Raw genomic sequence first — 12,716 nt, forward strand, 5'->3', positions numbered from 1 at the left:
GGGAGAGAATCAGAATGTATTATAGTACAAGCATACAGTTTGTCAAATAATAAATTAATAGGAAAGAAAAAATAACAAAACTGTGAAGTGACCATTTACTACTTACGTAAACATCAGCAGCCATACTCTATTCATTTCTCTCTGTATCTGCCTGTTTCTGCCTCTGTCCCCCCCCACTGTGTGTGTGTGTGTGTGTATTTAAATACATATGTCAGGCCAACTTAAGGAAGATTATTCTTTTTTCCATCATGTCTGTTCTGAGAATTAAACTCAGGTTGTCAGGCGTGGCAGCAAGTATTCTTACTCCGTCATCTTGCCGGCCCTGTAGTATGTAGCTTATTGGTATCATTAAAAGCCTGATTGTTAGCATCTCATGTTTTTAACAAGTTTTCAGCAAAACAGCTCAAACTTTTTATACATAGAAAATATAAGTAAGTCAGGCAGTAGTGGCACATGACTTTAATCCCAGCACTTGGGAGGCAGAAGTAGGTGGGTCTCTGAGTTTGAAGACAAACTGGCCCACAGAGTGCTTTCCAGGATAATTAAGATTACATATAGAAACCCTGTCTCAACAAACAAAAAAACAAAAAACAGACAAAAAAAGATAATTGCCAGAATTTGTAACGGTTCATTTTCTTTCTAGGACACCTGAGTTCGTCTTCTATATATCCTGTTTGCAGTGCTCCTTATTTATTGGCAACTTCGTGTTCAGATGATAAAGTAAGATTTTGGCGATGCAGAGTAACAAATGGAGAATCAGCTACATCAAAGAATGGAAAAATAGATCTTGTGTATGTTTGGGAAGAATGGCCACTACTCATTGAAGATGGACTTCAGAGCAATAGTAGTATAACTGTACCTGGTAGGCCTGTAGAAGTGAGCTGTGCACATACAAATCGTTTAGCAGTAGCTTATAAACAGCCCACTTGTAATAATAGATCTCAGGAATTTGTGATGTATGTAAGTATCTTTGAATGTGAGTCTACAGGAGGTTCATGTTGGATCCTTGAACAGACAATTCATTTAGATGAGTTAAGTACAGTGTTGGATTCTGGCATTAGTATTGATAGCAATTTAGTGGCTTATAATAAACAGGAGACATATTTGGTCAGTAAAGAAGGTATTACATCAAACACAAAACATTTGGTTCACTTAGATTGGATGTCTAGAGAAGATGGTTCTCATATCTTAACTGTAGGAATTGGCTCAAAACTTTTTATGTATGGACCCATGGCTGGCAAGGTACAAGAACAGACTGGGAAGGAGAACCAGACATTTCCTCTCTGGGACAGTACTAAAATTGTACCTCTTTCTAAATTTGTACTATTACGAAGTGTGGACTTGGTTTCTTCTGTAGAAGGTGCCCCACCTTTTCCTGTTTCTTTATCATGGGTCCGGGATGGCATCCTTGTGGTAGGAATGGATTGTGAAATGCACGTATATTCCCAGTGGCAGCCATCTTATAAACAAGAACCTGTTATATCAGATTCATACAGTGGAAGCACTCCATCTATACTAAGTTTAATAAAACAAAGTAATTCATCAAGTTCTGGGCTACATCCTCCAAAGAAAACTCTTACTCGATCCATGACCAGTCTTGCACAGAAAATCTGTGGAAAGAAAAGTACATTTGACCCTTCAGTGGATATGGAAGATTCTGGTCTTTTTGAAGCAGCTCATGTTCTTTCTCCAACTTTACCTCAGTACCATCCCTTGCAGCTTTTGGAACTCATGGATCTTGGCAAAGTCCGGAGAGCCAAGGCCATCTTGTCACATCTTGTCAAATGCATTGCTGGGGAAGTTGTGGCTCTGAATGAAACTGAATCCAATCATGAGCGCCGCCTTAGATCTCTTACCATCAGTGCTAGTGGAAGTACCACCAGAGACCCCCAGGCATTCAACAAAGCTGAAAACAGAGACTATACAGAGATAGACTCTGTCCCTCCACTTCCTTTATATGCCTTACTTGCAGCAGATGATGATAGCTATTACTCTTCTTTGGAAAAGACTAGGAGTGAAAGTTCCTTAAGGAAATCAAAACAGTTATCAAAAGAAAGTTATGATGAGCTTTTTCAGACTTCAGTTCTGATGTCTGATAATCACATGTTAGAGACAGATGAAGAAAATGTACAGCCCAGAGTTATTGACCTTTCACAATACAGTCCAACTTACTTTGGTCCTGAGCATGCTCAGGTTCTTTCTGGCCATTTACTTCATTCTAGTTTACCAGGGCTCACCAGGATGGAACAGATGTCTTTGATGGCCTTAGCAGATACAATTGCAACTACAAGCACTGATATTGGAGAAAGTAGAGACAGAAGTCAAGGTAAAAGTAAATTCTGTACAAGATGGGAGGGAAAAAGATAATTTTACTTATTTTTGTAGAGCATGATCTTACATAATTTTTAATAAAAATGATATGATGTCTTTTTGAAAAGCTAATACAAAAATTTTGTTTTTTACAACAGTTTTAACTCTGATAAATACTGTTTAGTCTATAAGTTACAGTACTATGAGGAAGTACACAGACTCATAACAGTCATCATTAATAATAATCTGCTTGCTACAAAAGATCCAGCTGAGTCAGGGCTCAATTTTCATACTGTTAGCATAAAACTATTTCCTCCAATGTTCCAGCTGAATCCTGGGATGCAGATATGATTTGACTCCATTTAGTAAATAGTACTATAACATAGCACAGAAAAGATAAATTTAAAAATATAAGATTCAGATCAAAGGTTGTCAGATTATATAGAATGTTGATAGACTTTAAATCAATTCATTCTCATCTTTATTTAACTATTTAGCCATGCTGTTTTCCGTATGATACAAAAATTGTTTAGTAAAAAGAAATATTAGAAAATATTTTAGAGTAGCAAACTTTTTGTCAGCTTAAGAATGTTTTGTTCTTATATGTTGTATTTGTGACATATACTGATTTTACACATTTTTAGTATTTTATGCTTATAAAATGATTTTTTAGTATTGTTTTTGCTTACAAATGTTTTTTTTTTTAAACCACAAATAAAAATAAACTTTTTTTTTTCTGGTCATAGGTGGAGAAACTCTAGATGAGTGCGGATTAAAGTTTCTTTTGGCCGTTCGACTCCATACGTTTCTTACAACTTCCCTTCCAGCCTACCGAGCTCAACTCCTTCACCAAGGTGATTTAGATAATCTAAAGTTACACTTTGCTGCAGAGTTTGAATTATAAACATGTGTTTTGCATATATACTGGTAATTCATATTTCTTATAATTAATGTCTTTGGATTACTTTAGATCACATTTTTTATCTACTAACATTTTTTCCTCACCTAATATATCCTGATTATATTTTCTCCTTCTTCTGTTACTTCCAGTTCTTCCCCACTGCCCTCCCATCTGCATCTACCCCCTTTCTGTCTCTCAGAAAGCAGAAACAGGCTTCTAAGGGATGGTACAATAAAATATAAAAGATAAGACAAAATTTAACATATTCAAGTAAGACAAAGCAGAGAAGGAAAGAGTAAGAAATTGCACAAGAAGGAGATATAGCTGCAGAGACCCACGCATTTACACGCTCAGAAATCTCATAAAAACACTAAACTGGAAGCCATAATACATAACCGAAGGACTTAAAATAAAAGTGAAAAAAGATAAAAAAAATTTTTTTAAAAAGTAATAAAGGCCCCAACATGACATTATGAGACCCAAAACCTCCAAAAATGTAATTGAGTTCATTTTCTGTTGAATATGTACTTCTGAGCATACAGCCTACCCTTTAGAATAGTTTGTTTTCCTAGTGAGACTCCTTTGAAGGATACTAAATTTTCATTTGCAAGTGGTTATCAATTGGAGATTGCTTCTGGGTTAGGGATGGAGGCATCTGTCTTCTCCTTTCAGCTCTAGGACCCAGTCTAGTGTAAGCCGTGCAGGCTCTGTGCATGCTGTCTTAGTTTTTGTGAGTTCATATGTGTGTTGATCCTGTTAATTTAGAGGGCTTTGTTTTCTATCCTCCAACCCTTCTGGCTCATACATGTTTTCTTCCTCCACTTTAACAAGGTACCCTGAGCCCTGAAGGTTTGATAGAGACACCTGGTTTAGAGCTGCGTTGTTCTAAAGTCTCATATTCTGCATAATGTCTGGCTGTGTGTATCTGTGTTTGTATCTGCTGTTGGAGGAAGCATTTCTGACAACTGAGCAAGGCATTTATCTATAGCAGAATGTCATTAGAAGTCATTTTATTGCTACATTCTTTTAGTAAAATATTAGTGTTTGGTTTTACCGTAGGTCCTCAAGCTATCTAGTCTCAGGTTCTTAGTCACCTAATCAGTGTTGGGCATCAATTCCATCTCATGGAGTAAGGAGGGCCTTAAGTCAAATCAGATATTGGTTGGATACTCCTGCAAGCTTTGTGCCACCATTGCATTAGCACATCTTGGAGGCAGGACACTGTTGTAGATCATCGGGTTCATAGTTGGGTTGGTGTTTATGTTTCTTCTTTGGTAGCATGCAGAATACTTTTTTATACCAAAAACACTAATATAGAGAGGTGAATGCTCTAGTTAAGTGCTAATTTAATTTTGCCATCTATGTTCAATGGTTATATAGGTGTTATCTTTGCAGTGGGGAATTGCCATCTGTTTTTTGAGAGCAGCTTATAGTCTTGACATCAGTATGAGTTTGGGGATTCCACTTTGGCTAACAACCCAATTTAATATAGTCCATTCCCAATTCCGGAAGCTTAATTTTGTGACAAGAGATGTTTAGTTGAAACTCTGTCTCCTCCATTATTTGATTTCATTTAGATCATACTACTTAATGCCACATACTCCTTCTGAGTGTAATTACCTTGAAGAGCTTTCAGATGTGCTGCTAAGTTACTAGTATGAGATCTCTCCAAATTTTTTAGTTTCGAACGTAGTGCTGTGAACTTGCCTCTTAGAACCACCTTTGTGTCCCATAAATTTGGATATATTGTGTGTTCATTTTTGTTCAATTCTAGAAAGTCTTTGAAAGTTCTAGAAAGTTCTGTCTTGTTGCATTTTTCATTCATTAGTGAGTTGTTCATTTTTCATGAGTTTATAAGTTCTCTGTTGTTTTTGATAACCACCTTTAAACAATGGTGGTAAGATAGGATGGAGATTTCAGTTTTCTTGTATCTGTTGGTATTTGCTTTGTGTCTTAGTATGTTGTCAATTTTGGAGAAAGTTCCATGAGATGCAGATTGAAAGGTGTATTGTTATGTGTTTGGGTGAAATATGTAAATATCTGTTTGATCCATTTGGTTTATAACATCAGTTAGCTCCAGCATTTCTGTTTGATTTTGTCTGGATAACCTGTCTGGATGACCTGGCAAGAGTGAGATTGAAGCCTCCTGTCTATATGTGAGAGTCGGTATGTGATTTAAGCTGTGTGTCTTTTATAAATTTAGGTACCCTTGTATTTGGGGCATTGATGTTAAGAATTGCAGTGTCCTCCTGGTAGGTTTTTCCTTTGACTATTGTGGTGTCTTTCTGTATCTCTTCTGAGTAGTTTTGATTTGAAGTCTATTTTGTCAGGTATTAAAATGACTACACCAGCTTGCTTCTTATGTCCCTTTGCTTGGAATATCCTTTTCTATCCTTTTAACCTGAGGTGATGTTTGTCCTTGATGTTAAGGTGTGTTTCTTGGATTTAGTAGAAGGGTAGATACTATTATTGTATCCATTCTGTTACTATGTGTGTTTTTATTGGGGAATTGAGACCATTGATGTTAAGAGAAACCAATGACCAGTGATTGTTGATTCCCATTATGATGATGATTATGGTGGTAGTGGTTGTATGTGGTGTTTATTTCCCCCTTTTTTGATTTGCTGCTCAGGGATAGACTATTATGTTTTCTTTTGTTTGGTTATTCTTTAGCTTGGAGTTCTCCTTCTAGAGCCTTCTGTAAGAATGGATTTTTAGATAGATATTGCTTAAATATTGGTTTTTATCATGGAATGTCTTATTTTCACCATCTTATGGTGAACCAATGTCTTATGTTCTCTTGGCATAGTAGTCTGGGCTGGCATCTGTGGTCTCTTAAGAGTCTGCAGCATATCTACCCAATCCCTTCTGGCTTTTAGAGTCTCCATTGTGAAGTCAGGTTCAATTCTAGTAGGTCTACCTTTATATGTTACTTGGTCTTTTTTCTTTGCAGCTTTTAATTTTCTTTGTTCTGTATGTTTAGTGTTTGGTTGTTATACTCTGAAGGAATTTCTTGTTTGGTCCAGTATATTTGATGTTCTCTATGCTTCTCGTATCTTGATAGGAATCTCCTTTAGATTGGGGAAATTTTCTTCCGTGATTTTGTTGATAATATTTTCTGTCTTTGACCTGGATTTCTTTTCTTTTCTCTATTCATATTATTTTTAGATTTGGTCTTTTCACAGTGTGACATATTTTCCAGATGTTTTGTGCTAGAATTTTACTTTAAAGAAAATTTTCTTTTTAGTTTAACATTTATTTTTTGATTGACATGGCTGTTTCTTCTATTGTGTCAATGCCTGATGTTTTCTGTTCCACCTCTTGTATATTGTGGTAAGGTTTGCCTCTGAAGTTCCTGTTGAATTCCTAGATTTTTTTTTTTTCAGATTTCTCTCAGTTTTGATTTTCTTTATTGATTCAGTTTTCACTTCCAGGTCTTGAAGTGTTTATTTCTTCCCAGTGTTTTTGCTTTCATAGATTTCTTTAAGGGTTTTTATTCATTTCCTCTGTAAGAACCTTTATGATATTAAACAAAGACTGGTTTTAGGTCTTTGTCTTGTTTCAGCTATGTTGCAGTTCTCAGTGCCTATTTTGGTAGGCTTGCTGTGCTCCTGTGGAGATACATTTTTTTTTTTTTTTTCTGGCTGTTACTGTTTTTGTGCTGGAGTCTAGGCATCAGGGTTTTGGATAATTGAAATTCCAGATGTTGATGTGTTCTTGTCTTTAGTGAGTGTATGTTTTGTTCCTAGGTTTCTGCTGCCCTCTCTGGTTCTTGGGAGTGTATTGTGGCCCTGTGTTGCCTGGTAGGGAATCCTGGGATATGTTTCTAGGTGTTGGAAGCTGGCAGTTAGAAATGGGGATGGGTTGGGAGGAGGCTAAGGAGTTCACAGGAGGGAGGAAAGCATGTTCCACCTAGATCTGCTTAGTCTGCTTGGAATAGGGCAGAGTGAAGGGCAGGCCACAACAGGTAGTCTGTTTCAGAGCTGGGACATGAGATGCAGGGATTGGATTTGGAGGAAAGAATGGAGAGTGCACATCTGAAGCTTGCTCACTTGCTTCTCTGGCCTACTAGCTTCTCTGACAGAGTTTGTTGGAGGGTTTCATGGAATGTCTGCTGGAGTTAGGGGACTAGCATAACAGAATGAGAGAGGAAGATTGGAGATTTGTGTAATCTGCTGGAGGTGTTGACAGAGAGGAGGGGGAGGACACAGGAGGTGGTCTGCTTCTGAGATGGGGATGAAACTCAAGAGTTAGATTTGGAGTAGAGGAGGAGGAGGAGGAGGACGTGAAGATCCATAGTTAAGCTACTGGATTCCTTTGCAGGAATGGCCTATGGGTCTCCGGGGATGCCTGCTGGGTTTGGGGACTGAGGTAAAGTGTTGAGTGTGAGGAAATTAGTTGGAGAAGAAGATGTGTGTTCTACTGGAGAGGGGGGGTCAGAGCCAGAGAAGAGACCACAGCAGGTGGTCTGCTAGAGTTCTGAGGTAAGAGTTGAGGATGCTTTTCAAGGAAAGCAGAGAGTTGTGAAGATCTGCAATTTTCTATCTGTTTTCCCTGGCCAGAGTGTTCATTTACTGATTTTTTAAAAATTGCTTCTTTTTCTCCTTGTTGTTGGGTTGCTTCTATATTTTATAGGCTATTGTTTGTTTGTTTGTTTTGTTTTGTTTTGTTTTGTTTTGTTTTTGAGACAGTCTCACTACAGCACTTGCTAGTCTGAGATACATTGTATAGATCAGGATGACTTTGAACTCATAGAGATACACTTTCCTTTGAAAGTTGTTTATCATTATGCCCTGCCTTGATGAGAATTTTTCAGATGTACATATTGCAAGAATTTTCTGTAGGCTGTTTTTCTTCTGTTGCTTCCAGCAGCTTTTTAGTTTTATGTCCCATTTGTTTATTTTTGTTGTCTGTAATCATCCTTTGTTGAAGTCATGGAGCTTTCTCCTCATATTTTCCTTAATTTTTACAGTTTTGAGTCCTACATTTGTCTTTAATACATTTGCTAAGGTGAATAGCTAACAGAAAAGTTTAATGTTATCTTGGATAATTGGTACCTTGACCATTTTGTATTGCCATTTCCTCCTAAATTCTTTCTTTCTGATCCTCGTTTCCATCTGAAACAAGTAGTCTTAGTTTTTCTGCTTGTTTCCCTTTCTCCTCTTAATTCTCTTCTTCCTTCCTCCTTCCCTTCCATTGACATTTCTTTTCCTTTCCTGGCCTCATTTCCTTCCCGCCTCTTCATTTTCCTTCTCTTTTCTCTCCTTTCCCTCCCTGTTCATCTCTAGCTGAATCCATCCTTAAATACTTGATCTTCTTGCTTACCCTTTCAAGTGCTAGGATTATAGGTATGGTCTACTGTGCTGGCTACGTTTATGTCAGCTTGATATCAACTATAGTCGTTAGAGAGGAGGAAACTTCAATTGAGCAAATTCCTTCATGAGATTGAGTTGTGGGCCAGCCTCTAGAGCAGCCTCTAGACACCCAACCATAAAATTATTGTCACTGCTTTTTCACTACTGTAATTTCTCTACTATTATGAATTGTAATATCTGATATGCAGAATATCTGGTATCCAAAGAGATCATAATCCACAAATTGAGAACCAATGCTCTAGGATTTTTGTTGTTGTTGTTGTTTAGTTTGTGATTGAAGGGGTGGTGACACCACCACCCATTGTGGATGATGTCACCTTTGGGCTGGTGGACCTGGGTTCCATAAGAAATCAGGCTGAGGCCGAGCAGTAGTGGCGCACACCTTTAATCCCAACACTTCAGAGGCAGAGGCAGGCGGATTTCTGAGTTTGAGGTCAGCCTGTTCTACAGAGTGAGTTCCAGGACAACCAGGGCTACACAGAGAAACCCTGTCTCGAAAAACAAACAAACAAACAAACAAACAAACATCAGACTGAGCAAGCTTTGGGGAGCAAGCCAATAAGTAGCACCCCTTTATGACTCTGCCTCCAAGTTCCTGCCCTATTTGAATTCCTGTTCTGGCTTCCTTCAAAGGCAGGCTATGAGAAGTGTAAGCCAAATCAACTCTTTCCTCTCCAGTTTGATTTTTGTCATGGTGTTTCATCACAAAAATAGTAAGCCTAAGACACTCTACCATGTTCAACTTCTCATTTATTGTTATTACTGTTAGAATGTTCTGTGTTTCTCTGTCCATTTACTTCTAGTCTATATGTATCTTTAAATTTAAAATGAGTTTCTTGAAAATAAGATATAATTGGGCCATATTCTTTCTTTGCTTTTTTGTTGTTATCAATGAACTATTCTTTTGTCCTCCACCACTAGGTATCTAATTCATGGCTTCCCACACATAAAGCACTCTTATCACTGAACTACATCCCCAGCAACGGCCTTTTTTTTTTTGTTCACTGTAACAGATTGTTTCAAATTTTCTGTATTTAGACTTCTGGCTACTCAAAATGAGTACTGCTGTAGTTGATAAATAACAACTCTATTCATTACTCATTTCTTTTTTCCCTCTGGGCTTTTTTTTTCCAATTTTTAAACCACACAAAGTAATTATGTGTTTTTATTTTCTTCAGTGTGGCACTTCAACATTTGTTAATACTTAATGATCAGAGTTGGGTGTAATTGGAATATCTACAACTCCAGACCTATATAATTTTTTGTGTTTTGAATATCTAAAATCATATCTCTTGTGTTCCTGGCAGTATTAGTTTAATTATCAATCAACCTTCTAATCCTTTCTTTTGCCTTCCATTTGTGCAAGCATGTGTGTTAATGTACATGTGTGTGTTTGTATGGAGGTCAGAGTTGAGCATACATAAGTGTGTGTAATCCAATATATTCTTATCTGATCTATCATAAAAATTCTCTGAAAATGATACTAATTTAAACAAACTTTGATATGCTAGGCCAATTAAGAATTTAAAATCTTACACCTAACTAATTGACTGAAGTCAGGGACCCCTGTGGTTGAGTTAGGGAAAGACTGAAAGAGGCTGAGGAGGGTGACCCCATAGGAAGACAAGCAATATCAACTAACCTGGACCCCCTAGATCTCTCAGACACTGAGCCACCAACCAGGCAGCATACACTAGCTGATCTGAGTTCCCTGAATGCTCCTGGTTGGTGGCTCAGTGTCTGGGAGCTCCCTGGGGTCCAGGTTAGTTGAGACTGCTGGTCTTCCTATGGGGTCCTTCCCCTAATTCAACTCTAGGGGTCCCTGACTTCAGTCCAATGGTTGGGTATAAGTATCTGTGTCTGTCTGTCAGATGCTGGTAGGGCCTCTGAGAGGACAGCCTTTCTAGGCTCCCCTCTGTAAGCACATCATTCATCAGTAATAGTACCAGGCCTTGAATGCCCCTTTGCCGCCCATGAGATGGATCCCAAGTTGGACCAGTCATTGGACTGCCTTTCCCTCAGTCTCTTCTCCATTTTTGTCCCTGCAGTTCATTTAGATAGGAACATTTCTGGGTCAGAATTTTGACTGTGGTTTAGTGACCCAGTTCCTCCACTTGAGGCCCTCTCTATCTACTGAAGGTGGAATCTTCGAGTTCCTTCTCTCTAATGTTGGGCATTTTGGCTAAGGTCACCCTCATTGAGTCCTGAGAGTCTCTCACCTCCTGGATCTCTGGTACTTTCTAGAGGATCCTCCCACCTCCCCACCCCTTCCACCAAGGCAGCTTATTTTCATTCATTCTCCTGGCCCTCTAGGCTTCTCTCCTTGCCCCCACTCCCAGTACATGGTCCTTTTCCCCTTCTTCCTCTTACCTTTCCCACCCAGGTCCCGCCTTCCCTTTGGCTTCCATGATTATTTTCTTCCCCCTTCTAAGTGGGATTGAAGCATCCTCACTTGGGCCTTTCTGCTTGCTACACTTCTTAAGGTGAGCCAGTGTTCTTAACTGCTGAGTCATCTCTGCAGCACTGAGGCATTCTTAATATACATTTTGATTTCTACTGTTTCCTTTAGATATTTATTAGCTTTTCCATCTGCTTATAATCTTATTTGTAGTGATTTTTTTAACAAAAATATTCTTTATACTGCATGCCATGCAGTCATCCTTAAAATAAACTTATAAGTAAACAGTACAATATTATTGACCATTGGTACAGTTTTGCATAGCAGATATCTATAGAGTTTATTCATCTTATTTGGTAAAACTTGCTGCCTAATGATTCCCCTCCTGTCAGTCCCTGCAGCCACCACTCTACTCTTAAGTTCCATGAATTTGTTTCTTTGAAGTATCTCATGTGAATAGAATAATACATTTTATCATTAATGTGATTATTATTAAATTATTAGTATAATGTCTGCAAGTCTTACTTGTGTAACACATTGCATACTTTCCTGTTCCATTGTGTTTGTAAATCATAGTTTAAAACCCATTCTTCTATAGATGCACATTTAGGTTGTTTCCACATCTTGACTATGGTGAATGCTCTAGCTGTAGGAATAGAGTGCTAATATCTCTTCAATGAAAAGAAGTTATTCATAGTATAGATTAAACATGGGAAAAATATGTCATATTTTATGACATCATTTATTTTGTTCAATTTTTTGAAAAAAAAATGTAGTATGAAAAGACAGAATTAGGACTGGAGAGATGGCTCAGGGGTTAAGAGCACTGACTGGTCTTCTAGAGATCCTGAGTTCAGTTCCCAGCAACCACATGGTGGCTCACAACCATCTGTAATGGGATCCGGTGTTACCTTCTGATATGTCTGAAGACTTACATAAAACAAATAAATCGGGGGCTGGAGAGATGGCTCAGCGGTTAAGAGCACTGACTGCTCTTCCAGAGGTCCTGAGTTCAAATTCCAGCAACCACATGGTGGCTCACAACCATCCGTAATGAGATTCGATGCCCTCTTCTGGTGTGTCTGAAGACAGCTACAGTGTACTCATAAATAAAATAAATAAATAAATCTTTAAAAAAAAACAAAAAAAACAAAAAAAAACAAATAAATCTGAGAGAGACAGACAGAGAGAGAGAGAATATCAAGGCTGAGCGTTATTACATATACTGATCATTAGATTACTGACACAAATGTTACACATTAGTATTAAAACATAGATATGAAAAAACAGTATAATAACAACTGTTATGGGTTACATATTCTATATTACTTAACTGGATTATTTCACTCAACCCTTAAAACTGTGGGATATCATAGTGTTCTCACTATGCACATTTGTTGTTGTTGTTTTGTTTTTTGAGACAGGATTTCTCTGTGTAGCCCTAGCTGTCCTGGAACTTAACTTTGTAGATCAGGCTGGCTTTGAACTCAGAGATTGCCTGTTTCTGCCTCCCAAGTGTTGGGTTTATAAAGGCATGTGAACCACCACCACCTGGCTCTTTTTTTTTTCTTAAAAATGATCTGTTCGGTTTTATTTTATGTGCATTGATGTTTGGCCTTCATGTGTTGGTGAAGATGTCAGATACTCTGGAACTGGAGTTAGAGGCAATTCTGAGTTTCCATGTAGTGGTGAGACTTGAATCTAGGTTCTCTAAAAGAGCAGCCAGTGCTCT

At 38.0% G+C, this 12,716-nt stretch overlaps 1 protein-coding gene across 2 annotated transcripts in view; it reads left to right on the forward strand.

The window, feature by feature from the left end:
* Dmxl1 (Dmx like 1) overlaps nt 1–12,716 on the forward strand; it is a 152,745-nt gene that overhangs the window by 53,463 nt on the left and 86,566 nt on the right. For both annotated transcript variants that reach the window (XM_028777140.1, XM_028777141.1), the window contains 2 exons: nt 644–2,326; nt 3,057–3,164. In XM_028777140.1, the coding sequence (XP_028632973.1) occupies nt 644–2,326; nt 3,057–3,164 (1,791 nt within the window). The remainder of the gene's footprint in view (nt 1–643; nt 2,327–3,056; nt 3,165–12,716) is intronic.

Source organism: Grammomys surdaster, unplaced genomic scaffold (genome assembly GCF_004785775.1).
Source record: "Grammomys surdaster isolate TR1022 unplaced genomic scaffold, NIH_TR_1.0 278, whole genome shotgun sequence".
In the NCBI taxonomy this organism is placed as follows: Eukaryota; Metazoa; Chordata; class Mammalia; order Rodentia; family Muridae; genus Grammomys; species Grammomys surdaster.